Source organism: Rana temporaria, chromosome 1, assembly GCF_905171775.1.
Source record: "Rana temporaria chromosome 1, aRanTem1.1, whole genome shotgun sequence".
NCBI classification, from domain to species: domain Eukaryota; kingdom Metazoa; phylum Chordata; class Amphibia; order Anura; family Ranidae; genus Rana; species Rana temporaria.
The window spans coordinates 25,480,541-25,499,887 of NC_053489.1; the positions used below are offsets into that span (position 1 = coordinate 25,480,541).

Genomic DNA, 19,347 nt, shown 5'->3' on the forward strand with positions numbered 1-19,347 from the left:
GCAGTTTCGTCGGCCACCATTTCCAGGTGGATCCGACGGATTGTGCTTCAGGCCTACGCCCTGAAGGGGCGGGCGCCTCCCTTTCGGGTCACGGCGCATTCGACCAGGGCGATCGGGGCCTCTTGGGCTTCCGACACCAAGCCTCTGTGTTACTGGTGTGTAAGGCTGCGACCTGGTCGTCGGTCCACGCTTTTTCAAAGTTTTATATGGTGGATGTGAGTGCATCTTCGGATGCCTCCATTGGCCGCAGGGTGTTACAGGCGGCAGTTTAAGGTTGGAGTTCCTCCGTTGAGTAACTCCGGTTTTTGTTTGGGGTGTAACCTGTTTTTGCTGTGTTATTTTTCCCACCCCTCGAATTTTTTTGACACTGCTTGGGGACGTCCCTAAGGTCAATGAAGGCTGTGTCCGTCTATGAACGAAAGAGAAAAAAGGATTTTTGTACTCACCGTAAAATCCATTTCTCTGAGTTCATAGACGGACACAGCACCCACCCCTCCTTTGTTTGTACTGCTTGTTACGAACTGAGGCTGCTAAAGCAGGGTGTGGGTTATGCCTGGGGGAGCCACGCCCCCTGGGAGGAGCAGCATGAAGGAAAGTTTTTAACACCTTAAGTGCTGTAGAATTCTGCCTAAATCTCCTGGTAGGAAGAAGCATCCGTGATAGGCGGAAACCCTAAACACAGTGTCTCCTGGGAAGCGGAGTGTTCGGCCTATCACGGAACAGCAGAAAGAGGAGCGCGGCTTTTGAAAAATGGATGGACGCGGTCTGCATGTCACGGTCCCGGATAAGGTAAGCAGTGACACACTAAGGCATGTTATTGGGCACAGTTAGGTATGTTGTGGCGCACAGTGAGGCATGTAGTGGGGCACAGTGAGACATGTAGTGGGGCACAGTGAGGCATGTAGTGGGGCACAGTGAGGCATGTAGTGGGGCACAGTGAGGCATGTAGTGGGGCACAGTGAGGCATGTAGTGGGGCACAGTGAGGCATGTAGTGGGGCACAGTGAGACATGTAGTGGGGCACAGTGAGACATGTAGTGGGGCACAGTGAGACATGTAGTGGGGCACAGTGAGACATGTAGTGGGGCACAGTTAAGCATGTAATTGGGCACAGTGAGGCATGTAGTGGGGCACAGTTAAGCATGTAATTGGGCACAGTGAGGCATGTAGTGGGGCACAGTGAGGCATGTAGTGGGGCACAGTGAGGCATGTAATGGGGCACAGTGAGGCATGTAATGGGGCACAGTGAGGCATGTAGTGGGGCACAGTTAAGCATGTAGTGGGGCACAGTTAAGCATGTAGTGGGGCACAGTTAAGCATGTAATTGGGCACAGTGAGGCATGTAGTGGGGCACAGTGAGGCATGTAGTGGCGCACAGTGAGGCATGTAATTGGGCACAGTGATGCATGTAATTGGGCACAGTGATGCATGTAATTGGGCACAGTGATGCATGTAATTGGGCACAGTGAGGTGAGGCAAGGCATGACTAGTAGGAAGGGGGTCGTCTTATACAGTGAGTATATCCCAAAACCAACATTTTAGCTGGAAAATTAGGGTGTCGTCTTATACGCCCAGTTGTCCTATACGCCGGCAAATACGGTAGTTACTTGATCGTTGGTAAATGATCAGAGTAGATGGAAAGAGGCTGCACTATATTTTGATCTATCGAGGCGTTTTTGGATTATCCTTGAGTGTCAGCTTGCAATTTCATTCATATTCAAATTAACTGTTAATATTCTGTCTGCACAAAATATTTGTTGTTTATACATTGATCAAGTAACTCCAAGTGACCAAATGCACCACCTGTCACCCTTACCTATATAGTGCCCAGTGCTTCCCCAACTCTTACATTATACAATCATTCACAAGTTCCTCTTTATGTTTCCCTGGAGTTAGCCATTTGCACCCCCTACTATCCACAATATGCTGGTGCTTTACAAAGAATAACATTAATAATAATTACAGCTTATCAACGTACAGACCTGCTGTGTGTTAATCTGATAAGCACTTGTCTTTGTAAGGAGTGCTGATAGGTCATCCCCATCTTCTGACCACCAGAAGAGGTCGCTGATCAAGGCTCCCAGGTTACTGTATGGGATGGGGACACCAAGCAGAAGCGCCAAGCTTGGGACCAAATTCACCTGGGGGACGGCTTCGGGGTCCTACAACAGAAACACAGTCAGATAAACAGCAGGCAGCTCAAAGTGGGAACTAAACTACAGCCTGAAATGATGCAAGACAAAATAACAGAGATATTTAATGTTTCTGTTTGCAAGTTTATTTGAACAGGTAAATGAAAAAGTAAACATACCCCAAGGAAATAGTTGACGTCACATATTTGGATGGGCAAACATTAGATCTTCATTTAAATGAGGCCTAAAGATAAAGGCCCGGATTCACAAAGCACTTATGCCGACGTATCTCGAGATACGCCGCGTAAGTGTAAATATGCGCCGTCGTATCTATGCGGCCGGACTCTGAAACCAAGATACGCCTGAAAATAGGCTTCATCCGACCGACGTAACTTTCCTACGTCGGCGTATCATGAGCGCATATTTACGCTGGGCGTAGGTGGCGCTCCCATTGATTTCCTATTCAAATATGGAAATGAGGGAGATACGTCGATTCACGAACGTACTTGCGCCCAGCGCATAATATACACGGTTTGCGTAAGTCGTACGTCCGATGTAAAGTCATTCCCCATATATGAGGCACAACTCATGCTAAGGTATGGACCAGGGAACACAGCGGTCGTATTTTACGTTGTTTACGTAGTACGTGAATAGGGCTGGGCGTAGGTTACGTTCACGTCGTAGGCAGTAATCCGTTGTATCTTAGGGAGTAGTTCCCAACGTGATTCTGAGCATGCGCACTGGGATACGTCCTCGGGACGGCGCATGCGCCGTTCGTTTTAAGTACTTGTATGGCACTCGGCCCATCATTTGCATGGGGTCACGCCTCATTAGCATGGCTCACGCCCACTTCCACCTACGACGACTTACGCCTAAGAAACCCAGCGCAGATTTGGCAGCACTGGCTTTGTGAATCCAGTGCTTGCCTCTCTGCGCTACATCGGCGTAGCGTAAAGGAGATATGCTACGGCGGCATAAATATGCTCCGATGTCTGTGAATCCGGGCCAAAGTATTTGATCCCCTGCTGATGATCAGTCTATAATTTTAATGGTTGGTTTATTTTAACAGAGAGAGACAGAACAAAAATATCCAGAAAAATGCATTTCAAAAAAGTTATAAATCGATTTGCATTTTAATGAGTGAAATAAGTATTTGATCCCCTATCAATCAGCAAGATTTTTGGCTACCAGGCAGGGCTGTGGAGTCGGTAGATAAATGTTTCGACAATCTAAATTTAGTAGGAGTCGGATTTGGAGTCGGTGCATTGTTTGCTGACTCCGACTCCAGGTACACAACATTTCCTCCGACTCCACAGCCCTGCTACCAGGTGTCTTCTATACAGGTAATGAGCTCTTAAAGGGAGTGCTCCTAATCTCAGCTTGTTACCTGTATAAAAGACACCTGTCCACAGAAGCAATCAGATTGCAATCTCTCCACCATGGCCAAGACCAAAGAACTGTCCAAGGATGTCGGGGACAAGATTGTAGACCTACACAAGGCTGGAATGGGCTACAAGACCATCGCCTAGCAGTTCGGTGAGAGGGTGACAATAGTTGGTGCGATTATTCGCAAATGGAAGAAACACAAAATATCCGTCACTCTCCTCGGTCTGGGGCTCCATGGAAGATCTCACCTCAAGGAGTTTCAATGATCATGAGAACGGTGAGGAATCACCCAGAACTACACGGGATAATCTTGTCAATGATCTCAAGGCATCTGGGACCAGAGTCACCAAGAAAACAATTGGCAACACGCTACACCGTGAAGGACTGAAATCCTGCAGCGCCCGCAAGGTCCCCCTGCTCAAGAAAGCACATCTGAAGTCTGCTAATGAACATCTAAATGATTCAGAGGAGAACTGGGTGAACGTTTTGTGGTCAGATGAGACCAAAATCAAGCTCTTTGGCATCAACTCAACTCGCCGTGTTTGGAGGAGGAGGAATGCCGCCTACGACCCCAAGAACATCATCCCCCACCGTCATAAATGGAGGTGGAAAGATTATGCTTTGTTTTGTTTTTTTGCTAAGGGAACAGGAAAACTTCACTGCATAAAAGGAGGTGGCCATGTACCATCAAATCTTGGGTGAGAACCTCCTTCCCTCAGCCAGGGCATTGAAAATGGGTCATAGATGGATATTCCAGAATGACAATGACCCAAAACATACCGCCAAGGCAACAAAGGAGTTGCTCAAGAAGAAGCACATTAAGGTCCTGGAGTGGCCTAGCCAGTGTCCCGACCTAAAATCGGAGGTTCACCCAAATAACATTTATATCAGACGAACTTCTTTATACTTCTAACATGTACAGTCCGCAATTTTTTTAGGCTGTACATACCTTATAATCTATATTTTCAATCCGGCTTCTGGGTACTTCTCCCCGCGGGAGTAGGCGTTTCTATGCTGAGGAGGCATGTCATCTGGGAGGTCGCCCAGATGATTGAAGTCCTTTCAGAAAAAGTTCCCCCCCGGCAGATAAGGCCCCGCCCCCCGTATTGCGTAGGCGCGTCACGAGTCACGGCGTTTCCAAAAGAACACGAACATACACAGCTGCAGACTTGGAGAGAATCTGCAAAGAGGGCAAAATCTGGTTGCCAACTACAAAAAATGTCTGACCTCTGTGATCACCAACAAGGGTTTCTCCAAGTCATGTTTTGCGAAGGGGTCAAATATTTATTTCACTCATTAAAATGCAAATCAATTTGTAACTTTTTTGAAATGTGTTTTTCTGGATATTTTTGTTGTTATTTTGTCTCTCGCAGTTAAAAAAAACGACCAATAAAATTATAGACTGATCATTTCTTTGTCAGTGGGGCAAACGTATAAAATCAGCTGGAGATCAAATACTTTTTCCCCTCACTGTAAAGGTTTTAGACTTGAACAATAACATTACTGGCATTGAATTCATTTTCATGATCTACATTAAAGAGGAGATCCAGGCTTTCCACAAAAAATGTAAAGTCAGCAGCTACAAATACTGTAACTGCTGAAAATAAAGATACTTACCTGTCCAGGGATCCAGCGATGTCCTCACCAAAATAGATTCTTCAAGCGGCTTCGGGTGAAGGCGTCGGCATCCCCAATAAGGGAAACAGGAAGTGAAGCCTTGCGACTTCACAGCCGGTTTCCTACTGCGCATGAGCAAGCCGCACTGCGCCTTGTGAATGGTCCCGTAGTCTTCTGGCACTTGTGATGTGTCCCAGGAGACTGCGGAGGAGGGAGGGGTAAAAACAAGCAGGACTTCCCCTTTTCGGTGGAACTCCGCTTTAAGAAAAACGCAGCTTTGTCACATGGAAAAAGTAAGTACACTCCATATATTTACCACCACTTCAAACCCATGAAAATTAGAATCTGGGGTTCCAGATCAGGTGGCAATAATTACAACCTCCTTAGGGAGGTATGTGGGTGGGACCTGTCTTTTTTAAACCTCAGTCTGGGGTTCGCTTTGCTATTGACATGTATGGTGTCATCATGCCAAAATTATTAGAGCTCTCCAAGGCCCTCGGGTTGTGAATGATTATGGCCCAGATTCTCAAAGGGCTTACGACGGCGCAACGCAATGTACGCTGTCGTAAGTCCTAATCTGGGCCTTCGTATCTATGCGACTGATTCTCAGAATCAGTTACGCATAGATATCCATTAGATCCGACAGGCGTAAGGCTCTTACGCTGTCGGATCTTAAATGCAATTTTTTTTTTTGCCGCTAGGTGTCGCCTCCGTCGTTTTCCCTGTCGAGTATGCAAATTAGCAAAGTAGGCGAATTCCCGAACGTACGCGCGGTCGACGCAGTGAAGTTACAACGTTTACGTTAGATTTGCGCCGCGTAAAGTTGCCCCTGCTATATGAGGGGCAACCAATGTCAAGTATGGCCTTCGTTCCCGCGTCGAAATTTTAAAATGTATGTTGTTTGCGTAAGTCGTCCGTGAATGGGGCTGGACGCCATTTACGTTCACGACGAAACCAATGACGTCCTTCCGTCATTTGGAGCAATGCACCCTGGGATATTTTCCGGACGGTGCATGCGCAGTACGTTCGGCGCGGGAACGCGCCTAATTTAAATGCTCCACGCCCCCCTACCCGGCTCATTTGAATTAGGTGGGCTTGCGCCGGGTGATTTACGCTACGCCGCCGCAACTTTACAGGCAAGTTCTTTGTGAATAAAGCACTTGCCTGTAAAACTTGCGGCGGCGTAACGTAAACCAGATACGTTACGCCCGCACAGTTTTACGCCCAGATACGAGAATCTGGGCCAATGTCACCGACCAGTGTGCAGTTGAAGGCCAGGCTACAAGAATTTTTTTCTGCTACTGAGGGCAATACCGGCTTCTGAGGCCAAGGGTATACATACTTTTTTTCCACAATACACCATTACAGTATTGCAATATTTTTGTTGAATAAACTAGTGAAAATATTTATTTTCCTTGTGGTCTTATTCAAGTATATCACCTTTACCTGTAGGCACCGTTTGAGTAAAAATCTAATGTTTGACTGATCAAATATGTTGAAAAAAGTCAACAATTTCCACGAGGTATATTTAATTTTTTAATATGACTGTATATACCACATATACCGTATTTATCGGCGTATAACGCTCACCCCAATTTTAGGAGGGAATTTTAAGTAAAAAAACATTTTAACCAAAGATCTTTGGACTTTGAACCCCCATCATTGCAGCCTCGCCAGTGTCAGATCCCTGCTCTCTCCGAGAGAAGAGGAGGAACGAGTGCCGCTGAATTAGACAAGTGATATATAACCCCCCTCACTGTTATATAACCCCCTCAAAATCTATTATATAGTTTATTTCTATATTATTTTTCTATTTTTCCTGCAACAAAAACTGGTGAGGTGCTGCCCCTGGAGCCCCTATGGATGAGCCTCCACTGGATGGTGCCATCAGATGCAGTACCTTTAGAGCCGCGATCTTCTGTGTACCGGGCGCTCCATGCCGCTGAATTACAGAGCCGCGATCTTCTGTGTACCGGGCGCTCCAGGCCGCTGAATTACAGAGCCACGATCTTCTGTGTACCGGGCGTTCAATGCCGCTGAATTACAGAGCCGCGTTCTTCTGTGTACCGGGCGCTCCGTGCCGCTGAATTACAGAGTCGCGATCTTCTGTGTACCGGGCGCTCCATGCCGCTGAATTACAGAGCCGCGATCTTCTGTGTACCGGGCGCTCCATGCCGCTGAATTACAGAGCCACGATCTTCTGTGTACCGGGCGCTCAATGCCGCTGAATTACAGAGTGGCGTTCTTCTGTGTACCGGGCGCTCCGTGCCGCTGAATTACAGAGTCGCGATCTTCTGTGTACCGGGCGCTCCGTCACTCACAACCACGCCTCCTGACCCTGCTCATATGATACAGTTGCCCAATGCGGGGCCAGGAGGCGTGGCTGTGAGTGACGGAGCGCCCGGTACACAGAAGATCGCGGCTCTGTAATTCAGCGGCACGGAGCGCCCGGTACACAGAAGATCGCGGCTCTGTAATTCAGCGGCACGGAGTGCCCGGTACACAGAAGATCGCGGCTCTGTAATTCAGCGGCACGGAGCGCCCGGTACACAGAAAATCGCGGCTCTGTAATTCAGCGCCACAGAGCGCCCGGTACACAGAAGATCGCGGCTCAGTAATTCAGCAGCATGGAGCGCCCGGAACACAGAAGATCGCGGGGGATCGGCGTATAACGCGCACCTGTGATTTTCCCCCTATTTTCAGGGGGAAAAACTGCGCGTTATACACCGATAAATACGGTATATATGATCTTGTTTCATCCAACCAACAATCTTTGGATAAAGTACCTCCAATAGCTGCTTAGAGAAAAGAGGGGCTTTGCTGTACAAGAAGAGAGCTGCAGTCACTTCCTTCTCGCTGTCTCCTCCATGGTCCCCGGTGTCTGTCATCCCGTGGTCCCCAGCCACAACCAGCAAGGTGTTGTCATCCAGGTGTTCTATGAGGGAGCTGTGGAAAATATTTAGATGTAATGGAAGTGTTATGAGATCGCTGGGACATGGTTATAAAGTGTTACTTTTAGAAAGCACTTGACATCTAACATTGGAAAAGGGACATAGATAAATCAAAATTCAGCTGGTTCAGTAGGGACTAGACACATTTTGAGCCACGTGTGGCCACTGCAGTTGAACAGAAGTTGATCTACCGATATTATCACAGATATATCAACATCTGCAGTGCTGACCTGTGTATTCCAATAGCTAGGGAATCTCCCCGCTGTCAGAACACAAACGCTTAGTGATGAGGATTCCTCAATCCACCTCAAATGTGTAGATGTAGGAATTGGCTCTGTTTTTTTTTTTTTTCATTCAGCCTACTGGCTTAACAAAACTGAGCCACGTATGGCCAGCTTAAATTTATTGTAAAGGTTCGTTTTTTTTGTTTTTTTTTAATAACAAACATGTCATACTTACCTGCTCTGTGCAAGGGTTTTGCACAGAGTGGCCCCAATCCTCCTCTTCTGTGGTGCCCGGGCGGCGCGCCTGGCTCCTTCTCCAGTGCCCCCACAGAGAGCCCCATTCCTTGGTGGCACTCATGCGGGCGCGCATCCGACTCCAGCTGCTGCATCCATTGACACAGACAGCAGGACTCAGTCCCGCCCCCTGGCTCCCGTGTCACTGGATTTGATTGACTGCAGCAGGAGCCAATGGCTATATACCATAGTTTGTAGCCGCTATAACATAAAAAAACAATCAATGTACAATTATCGGGATTTATTTTTTACCAAAAACGTAGCAGAATATATATCGGCCTGCATTTACGAAGAAATTTTATATATTTTTTTATTTATTGGATATGTTTTATAGCAGAAAGTAAAATATATATATATATATATATATATATATATATATATATATATATATATATATATATATATATATATATATATATATATATATATATATATATATATATATATATATATATATATATATATATATGTATATATATTAGTGCTGTCAGTTAAACGCGTTATTAACGGCGTTAACACAAACCCATGTTAACGCCGTCAATTTTTTTATCGCGCGATTAACGTTCGGGGGTTATACCGGGATGATGCCTGCAGCCGCACATACACAGTATTCAGAATCGCCGTTTTTGGCGATCTTTTTTTGTATATAGCACAAAAAAAGAAAAAACGCAGTGGTAATCAAATACCACCAAAAATAAAGCCATGTTTTTGGGCAAAAAACGTATACACAGCCGGGCACGCGCTGCAAATGCCCGGGCAATCTTCTGGGACCTGTGACGTGTCCCAAAAGATTGCGGGGAGGGACGGGGGAGAGGTGATCTTCCTTCCGGTGCCGCGGTGCCAGGGGAGGAAGTGGGAGCTGGGTGCCTGTAAAAAACAGGGTACCTGCTCCCCCGCCAAAAAAATTACATGCCAAATGTGGAATGTCAGGGGGTCATCAGCACTTAAAGCGGAAGTTCCATTTTTGGGTGGAACTCCGCTTTAATACAAACAGAGATCTCAGCTGTGTGTACCTACAAAACAATTTATGAAAAAAAAATTAAATAAAATTGCACAGTATGTCAAGGCACCTCTGAAAAGCATGGCAATCCAGTGCACCTTGCCAGCAGACATATGTGGCAGTGCACAGTAACACGTTACCATGCGTTTTTCTTTTTTTTTTTTTACTGCAGACATTCTGAAACTTAAAATTTAAAAACAAAAAGCGGGAGTTCACCCGCAAAAAAAATTTTAAGATTAGATTCATGCTCATTTTGTCAGGCTTCCGACGGTCGCATCCATCGCGTCACGAGTAGCCGAAAGAAGCCGAACGTCGGTGCGGCTCTATACGGCGCCTGCGCACCGACGTTCGGCTACTTTCGGAAAATCGTGACGCGATGTATGCGACCGTCGGAAGCCTGTCGGAAGCCTGTCAATCAAGAAGGAACGCCCAGACCCGAAGACCATACCCGGAAGCGGCGGAGAAGATCGCTCTCTAAAACGGTAAGTACTGCTTCGTTTTTAAAAAAACTAGCCGATTCCCCTAGACAAAATGAGCATCAATCTAATCTTAAAAAAATGTTTGCGGGTGAACCTCCACTTTAAACACATTTGGAAATCTATGCATCTTGTAGCATTTCCAGAAAGTTTCCCAGCTGCTGTGCAAGACTTTGCATTCTCTTTGACCTCTTAGTTACCGGTCTGCTGGCTGTACAGCTCAGGGGTCGTAGGTTAGCCACACCTCCCGCTTAGTAGGTAAAAATGCTCCTATATTTGCATAAGGGGCGGAGACAATCACTACACAGAACAATGCAAAGCATTTAACTGACCCTGTTGCTTTGCCTTGCATGGGATCATTTTAAAGCTACCACAGAATCCCGATAATTGTAAGGAACCTATAAAGATTTTATTATATTTAAGTGTTCAATTTATATTTTATAGGAACAGACAGTTTGTAGGCGAGAGAGGAAAAAATCACGGCTCTTACTTATTCATGTGTGCAAGTTTTACCTTGAGCTATTGAGCTCTGTAAATTACATTTTGTTTTAGGTAAACCAGGTAAGACTTAGCCTGGAGAATGTGAAAAGTAACAAAAAGTGCCACCTGCTGCTTGCAAATGAAAGTACACAATATTTAGATATGGCCATACACATGTATAGAGAGAAGCTGTCCAACAGTCAGAGCAGTCAAGCTTACGAAGATGTCCTCTCACCTTAACATCTGATTCATTTGTGTGAGTTTCTTGGCGGTCTCTGGGTGGTCTGGCCCATGTTTATGTCCACAGTGATCAACCCCAAGAAAATGAGCAATTACAACGTCCCAATCTCCCCCGTCCACTGAGAGGAAGAAAAAAAAAAGCAACATAAAAACATGACACAGCAGAGACTACAGATCATTACAGTCATACAATTACACGTCATTTAGATGGCTAGAGGGCCTCAAATGACTGTATACAGAGGCCCAGATTCAGTAACATTTGCCCCTTTTTTACGGAGGCGAAGCGCACCGTTTTGCCGCTGCGCCTCCGTAAATTTTCTGCGCTACGCGCGATTCACGGAGCAGTAGCTCCGTAAATTGCGTGTGCGCTCTTTAAAATTGCCCGGCGTAAGGGCACGTAATTTAAATGATCCCCGTAGGGGGCGTGGATCATTTAAATTAGGCGCGTTCCCGCGCCGAGCGTAGAGCGCATGCTCCCTCGGGAAACTTTCCCGACGTGCATTGCGGTAAATGACGTCGCAAGGACGTCATTTGCTTCAACGTGAATGGCGTCCAGCGCCATTCACGATTCACTTACGCAAACAACGTAAATTTCAAATTTCGCGACGTGGGAACGACGGGTATACTTTAGCATTGGCTGCCCCTGCTTTTAGCAAGGGCAGCCTTACGCAAAAACCACTGTACACAAACGTAAACTGCGTACGCAGGGCTCGCGTAACGTTGTGAATCGGCGTTAGTATGCAATTTGCATACTATACGCTGACCACAACGGGAACGCCACCTAGCGGCCAACTTAAGAATGCAGCCTAAGATATGAGGGCATAAGAGCCCTATGCCACGCATATCTTAGGCTGCAGTCGGCGTAACAAGCTCTCTGAATCAGGAGAAGTCGTTACGCCGGGGCAAGTAAGCAATTGCGCTGCGTAACTATGGTTACGCAGGCGCAATTGCTCTTTGAATCTGGGCCAGGGTCTACAATGCCTCATCGTCACATCTTTAAATGAACCCCTTTCCCCATTCTACAAACATGTTAAAATGTGCATGTCTGGCTTCATAAAAATAAAACAGTGCAGCGCAACCAAAATAAAAGATAAACACTATTGCACAATAATGTCCATAAGAGAGTTAAAGGAAAAAGTCCATGTGTGCATGCGAGAAGGCACAGTAACACTAACAGCATGCAATGTGGATAAAGCGTGGCCAGAAATCCCTCCACCGCACACAGAGTGGCCTCTCACCTCACTGATTTGACCTATGATAGGTCACATAACATGTAACTCCTTCCCAGAGTAGGTAAAGGTTCGATCAGCAAAGCATTCCATAGATCATAAACCAAGGTCCTAAGCGTGTCTCCAACGTGCATGTAAAAGTAAAAATGAAGACGATCTAGTGCTCTCTGATTGAGGAGTATTTAATAACCACTTAAGCCCCGGACCTTTAGGCAGCTAAAGGACCTGGCCAGTTTTTGCGATTCGGCACTGCGTCGCTTTAACTGACAATTGCGCGGTCGTGCGACGTGACTCCCAAACAAAATTGGCGTCCTTTTTCCCCAACAAACAGAGATTTCTTTTGGTGGTATTTGATCACCTCTGCGGTTTTTATTTTTTGCGCTATAAATAAAAATAGAGCGACAATTTTGAAAAAAATGCAATATTTTTTACTTTTTGCTGTAATAAATATCCCCCAAAAATATATAAAAAAACGTTTTTTTCCCTCAGTTTAGGCCGATACGTATTCTTGTACCTATTTTTGGTAAAAAAAATCGCAATAAGCGTTTATCGATTGGTTTGCACAAAATATATATCATTTACAAAATAGGGGATAGTTTTATTGCATTTTTATTTAAAAAAAAATGTTTTATTACTAATGGCGGCGATCAGCGTTTTTTTTCCGTGACTGCGACATTATGGCGGACACTTCGGACAATTTTGACACAATTTTGGGACCATTGTCATTTTCACAGAAAAAAATGCATTGCTTATTGTGAAAATGACAATTGCAGTTTGGGAGTTAACCACAAGAGGGGCGCTGAAGGGGTTATGTATGACCTCATCTGTGTTTCTAACTGTAGGGGGGTGTGGCTGTAGGTGTGACGTCATTGATTGTGTTTCCCTATAAAAGGGAACACACGATCGATGACGGCGCCACAGTGAAGAACGGCTGGGCACTTAAAGAGGACGTACAGGTACGTGCTTGTGCCCAGCCGGGCCATTCTGCCTCACATAAGCAGCACTTAGACGTGAGTGTCCCCGCAAACAGCATGTAAAACATCAACAGCAGTGACTGTAAGTGACGTCTGACGTGACTCCTCCCCCCGTACGCGTTACGTCCGTGGGCGGGACTTCATCAGCGCAAGGTAGGATGACACGAGTGTCATCCTTACGTTATTTTAATAAATATTCCTCAATCAGAAAGCACTAGATCGTCTACATTTTTTATTTTTGTAATTTGTATGTATTTGTATAAAATAGTTGGCTTTTTTAACTGACACTAAAAAGAAAAAAAAATTTGATAAAAACAAAAGTTCAAATAGTTATGGGTAGAAAAATATAAATAAAACAAAACATTTTAAAATTGGGTTTAAATAGGAACACATTTTGTAAAAAAAACATTTTTTTATCAGATTGCTTTTACTGACATCAGATGGAAGCACGTCCCATTGATCTACAGATGAATGAAAGTAGATCAAGAGTATCTACAAGTTACTTTGTACCTTTTGGAAAGCAGATGGGCAGTGAGAACAGGCAGGGGAAACCCTCAGTGCTGTCAGTGACTGCTTGTCGCAGCCCCGGCCACCATAAGAGGGCGCCAGTTTCCCGATGTAAGCATCTCGCTCCAGCAGGCCGCAAAGCCACGGGCTCAATTACCGGCCGGTACGGCATCTAAGTCTGCGCACCCACGGGCGGGGACCACATGGGGATAAGACACAAATGCTGCAGTGTAGCCGAGCCGCCAGGCCGCTATTTCCAGTCGCCATTGCGACCTGGCGCCTGGGGTTTGTTGAACCCTGCAATATCCTAAGGGCCAGTTCACACCAGACGCAGTTCCGTGCACTTTTTTCCTGCACAAAATGCATGCACAGTGTTTTCCATGTCTTCCAATGGCTCTGGTTCGCACCATACAGTCAGTTTCCGGTCAGTTTCTGCTCCGGAAACTGACTGCATGGTGTGAACTAGAGCCATTGGAAGACATGGAAAACACTGTGCATGCATTTTTAGTGCAGAAAAAATGCACACGAAACTGTACGGAACTGCGTCTGGTGTGAACTGGCTCGTAAATTAATAAAAAAATATATATTTTAATTTTAAAATTTAAATACCATAAAACAAAATCCTAATAGCAGTCTAGATCCCTTCTACATGAAATTCCATGACCTGCATAAAAATTCAAGTTCATGGCTGCTATGGATTAAACTATCGGGTAAAAAGAGAGGAGGTACAAATCACATGCGATCTCGCAGAACGCGCTGGTGTGAACTGGCACTGAGGCCTTGTACACACGAGCGGACAGTCCGCTGAAAATGGTCCGCCGGACCGTTTTCAGCGGACATGTCCGCCCGGAGATTTCTGTATGATGGTTGTACACACCATCATACAGAAATCCGGCCGGACACGATACGCGGTGACGTGCTGCGACGATGACGCGGCGACGTGCGTGTCCCTGGAAGGTAAATGCTTCCACGCATGCGTCGAATCACTTTGACGCATGCGAGGGCTTGGGGCCGAGCGGACATGTCCGGTGAGTCTGTACAGACGACCGAACATGTCCGACGGACAGGCTTCCAGTGGACATGTTTCTAAGGCCTCGTACACACCACCGGATCTATCCGCTGGAATTGATCCGCGGATCAGTTCCAGCGGATAAATCTGGTCGTATGTACGGCCTAGCGGATATTTATCCGCGGACATTTCTCGGCCCGATCGATTTCAAGCGGATATAAATTTCTTAGCATGCTAAGAAATGTATCCGTCGGACCAGTTTCAGCAGACATGTTCGGTCGTGTGTACAGGGGCCTTAGAGTCGGCGGTGGACAGGTGCAGTATCGGACCTATGCTGCATCCCCCTAGGGAAGTGCGATTCTGCGAAAAAAATAAAATGCCCCATCTTTTAAGGTTTTTAAAAAAAAAAGGGGGGGGGGGGTATAAGCAGGTATTTTGTACGTCAATTTCATTTTAGTTTATTAAAACCGGTCACCGGTGATCCTGCCATGAAGGTCTTGTTCAGGTACTTCACGACACAAAATGCACAGGCATGCTCCACTTTGGAAGCCCACCCTGAGAAATGCCCTGCAGCCATTGTAGTAGTACATACAGGAAAAGGCTGCAGCAGTTTAGAAATGTTCATGTTTAAAAATGATAAAGCTGAAGTTTAATCTTCTTATATTGACTTCCCTATTTGACCACCCCCCCACACACTTTCCTTTTTCATTACATACCTTATTTTAGACCCACGAGTCACTATGCTTTTCTACGCAATGCAGGCAGATCATGGCTGGTGGGAGGAGCCATCAGGATGCTGTACATAGCTTCCTGAAACGGCCACAAGTCTCTGCCTCTTAAGAGTCCTAATGAAAGCAATGGGCTTGCTCTTATGAGGAGTTATGCATACCGTATATACTCGAGTATAAGCCGACCTGAATATAAGCCGAGGCCCTAATTTTACCACAAAAAAATGTGAAAAGTTTTTGACTCGAGTAAAAGGCTAGGATGAGAATGCAGCAGCTACTGTAAGCGGAAAAGAGGGTCAATACTGGGTGCCCATTCTCACTGTGCCCATTCTCACTGTGCCCATTCTCACTGTGCCCATTGCAGCCTTACTGTGCCAATTCTCACTGTGCCTATTACAGCCTTAGTGTGCCCATTCTCACTGTGCCCATTCTCACTGTGCCCATTCTCACTGTGCCCATTGCAGCCTTAGTGTACTTGTATTCTTGACAGGCATCCATTTTTCAAAAGTCGCGGCTTCCTCCTGGTCCCGTTCCGTTCTGTGATAGGCGTTTGACACTGTGTTCCGCTACTGCGTATCACGGAGGTCCTCTCATCCTCGGACTCAGTTTCCCAGCAGACACTGTGTTCAGTGTTCCGCCAATCACGGACCTTCTTCCATCCTCGGACAAGAGGACGTCCGTGATAGGCGGAAAACTGAACACGGTGTCTGCTGGGAAAGTCCGAGTATGAGAGAACCTCCGTGATTGACACTGTGTTCCACTACCGCCTAACTTCTATCAAGGAATGGAACGGGACCAGGAGGAAGCCGCGACTTTTGAAAAATGGACGCCCGCAGTCCTTCAGGTACACTGACTCGAGTATAAGCCAAGGGGGCTTATACTCGCGTATATACGGTAGATAAAAATGCATACAGTGAAAATAGTGCAGCGCAAAATTACATAATAATACTATAGTATAAAATAGAAAGAAAGTCCATAATGTGCTCTGGTGCAATATAAATAGTCTAGAGCACATTATGGACTTTCTTTCTATTTTATACTATAGTATTATTATGTAATTTTGCGCTGCACTATTTTCACTGTATATTTTATTGAGGTGTTTTTTGAATTTACCTTTAGTGCTGGCCTGCATATATTTTTTGTATATTTATTTAGTTGTGTGTTGTATTCCAGCGCTGAATAATTTTCTATTTACTTTGCACAGATAAAAATGCATGTCATGGGTGGAAGTCTGTCTACAGAGGTGGGCATTTGCATGCAGACCAACCTAGATAATGCCCATGTGTGATACTAAGCCTCTTTGAATGAAAAAACTGAAATCTAATACAAGGGGCAGATCAGGAAAAGTGAAGCGGGGGATGAAAGGGTTAGAGCAGGGGTAGGCAACCTGGGGCCCTCCAGCTGTTGTGGAACTACATTTCCCATGAGGCACTGCAAGGCTGGCAGTTACAATTACTCCCAGGGGGCATGAAGGGACTTGTAGTTCTGCAACAGCTGGCGGGGCCCAGGTTGCCTACCCCTGCTGAAACTCCCACAGTCTGGAAATTAAGTGGGTTCTGACTTTCTGTAGCTCACAGTGTGCAGTGAAATCAGAGAACACCATTTCAGTATTACTTTCACTCACCAGTAGGATAAAGGTGCTGCAAGATTCCATCATCCACCATGTGAAGGTCCTTCACGTTGAAGGAAGAAAAGAAATAAGACTTGTAGAACTTTTTCGGGAACAATCCATCCCAAGTATCGTCTCCCATGAACACCACTCTCTTCCCTAAATAATAACAGAAAATAACAGATATTCAATTATCTCTCTTCATAAACAGATTTATATTGCTTGCCAAGCAGTACAGTCAGCAACTCAGCGAAATGGTTGGCAAAAAATAAATGAATATTTACTTATACAATTTAGTTTTCAGTCTGAGAAGACTTACATGCAGAAAACGAAACAAAAAGTAGGGTTGCACTGATAGCGTTTTTATTTATCGGCGAGTACTGATACTTTCGGTCAAGTACTCGCCGATACAGAGTATTAATACTTTATGGTGAAATTTGCGTCAATACAAAATAAATGGGCGCAAATCGCACTGCGAAAGAATCACATGTGATTTGAACAGGAATGTGGTGCGATTCCTGTCCGAATCACATGCTATTTCCCGCACAGCCCCTGTGTATGTATAGAAAGGGAAAAGCGCCATCTAGTGTGCAGTTTATTAAAAATGTTAGAACCGCAGCAAGATCTCCTGGAAGTGAGGACGGATCCTTTCAAAAACAGGTCCCCGCTTCCCCCCCCCCCCCCGAAAGGTGCCAAATGTGGCACCGGAGGGGGGCAGGAGTACAATGAGCGGAAGTTCCACATTTGGGTGGAACTCCACTTTAAAACAGAGTTTTGCCTGAAAAAAATAAATGAAAAAGTCAGCAGCTACAAATACTACAGCTGTTGAATTTTACAATAAGGACACTTGTCTGTCCAGGGCGCCTCCAATGTCCTCACCCGAAGCCAACCTGTCCCTCGGCTCTGGTTGGAGGCATCTTAAGTAAGGGAATCAGGAAGTGAAGCCCTGCGGCTCCACAGTCTGCTTCCCTACTGCGCATGATCGAGTCGCGCTGCGCTTTCTGAGTTGTCTCTGCTGTCTTCTGGGACCTGTGTCTCCCAGAAGACAGCGGGGGAACAGAGGAGGGGCATCAGCCAGTTCTTGTTTACCAAGATCATGATAAGAAAGTACTGAGTTTGTATAACTTTTAAAAACATATGCATTAAAACACAACCCCTCCCTTCTTTCTTCTGTATATAAACCACTGTTGTACTCAATAAAAGTCAGAGATTTTATGAACACACTCAAGCCTGTTTCCCTTGTCTCATTTGGTCTCTCACAGATCCGAGGGTCCCTCAAGGTCTTCCTGCATTACCTGGGTGGTCGTATTACCTGTTCCTCTTCAACAAGTACACATTATAGAGGGATATGCGTTGTTCATATTTCATGTCTAAGGTTTATACCGTATTTATCGGCGTATAACGCGCACTTTTATCCCCTTAAAATCAGGGGAAAATCGTGAGTGCGCGTTATACGCCGATCCCCGCTTTCTGAGCGCCGCCGCCGACATATACCGAGTGCAGTACACTCGGCTGGGCTCGGCCACGCTCGGCTCCGCGAGAGGAGCTGAGCGTGGCCAAGCCCAGCCGAGTGTACCCTAGTGTACTGCACTCAGTATATGTCGGCGGCGGCGTTCAAAAACAGCACGGGAGAAAAGGGGAAGAAACGGGGAGGACACCACAAATGCCGCAGACGGACGCCGGACCGGACAAGGCCACAGATGGACGCCGGGCAACTGTACCTGTAAATTGTCAGTATTTCTTTTTTTTTCCTAGGATTCTCCTCTAGGTTTGGGGTGCGCGCTATACGCCGGTGCGCGCTATAGGGCGATAAATAAAATAACCACTTTAGCTTCTTGCATTTGTTGTCACCTTCTCTAAAATTACAATTTTATTTTTAGAGGTGGGAAAGGTGTATTTTTTTTCTGACCCTACTTTCCAACATTTAACAGAAAGTAACTTGGTCAGGGGAAACATTTGTGTATTGTGCTGGTACACACAATGAAGTATGAGATCTCAACCTAAGAAAATAAATAAAAAATAAAAAAGCTCAATAAAGATCTTATCGTATGGAGTGTTATGCCGCGTACACACGATCGGAAATTCTGACAAAAAAGCCGTGGATTTTTTTCCGAAGGAATCTTGGCTCAAACTTGTGTTGCATACACACGGTCACACAAAATTCCGCCCGGCGAGAACGTGGTGACGTACAACACTACAACGAGCCGAGAAAAGTTCAATGATTCCGAGCATGCATCCAATTGATTCCGAGCATGTGTCTAATTAATTCCAAGCATGCGTGTTTTTTTGCGCGGCAAAATTGCCTACAGACGATCGGAATTTTCGACAAGAACTTTTCTTCTCGGAAAAATTGAGAACCACATCTCAAATTTTTGGTGTCAGAAATTCCCGAAAGAAAAAGTCTGATGGGGCCTACACACGGTTGGAATTTACAAAAGCTCACATGGAACGTTTCTTGACGGAAATTCCGACCATGTGTACGCGGCATTACA

General features: G+C 45.7%; 1 protein-coding gene across 2 annotated transcripts in view; it reads right to left on the minus strand.

Moving 5' to 3' along the window:
- PIGO (phosphatidylinositol glycan anchor biosynthesis class O) overlaps nucleotides 1-19,347 on the minus strand; it is a 56,767-nt gene that overhangs the window by 24,885 nt on the left and 12,535 nt on the right. For both annotated transcript variants that reach the window (XM_040336029.1, XM_040336030.1), the window contains exons 3-6: nucleotides 16,871-17,014; nucleotides 10,795-10,918; nucleotides 7,921-8,080; nucleotides 1,982-2,161 (exon numbers count right to left, since the gene is read on the minus strand). In XM_040336029.1, coding sequence (XP_040191963.1) covers nucleotides 1,982-2,161; nucleotides 7,921-8,080; nucleotides 10,795-10,918; nucleotides 16,871-17,014 — 608 coding nt within the window. The remainder of the gene's footprint in view (nucleotides 1-1,981; nucleotides 2,162-7,920; nucleotides 8,081-10,794; nucleotides 10,919-16,870; nucleotides 17,015-19,347) is intronic.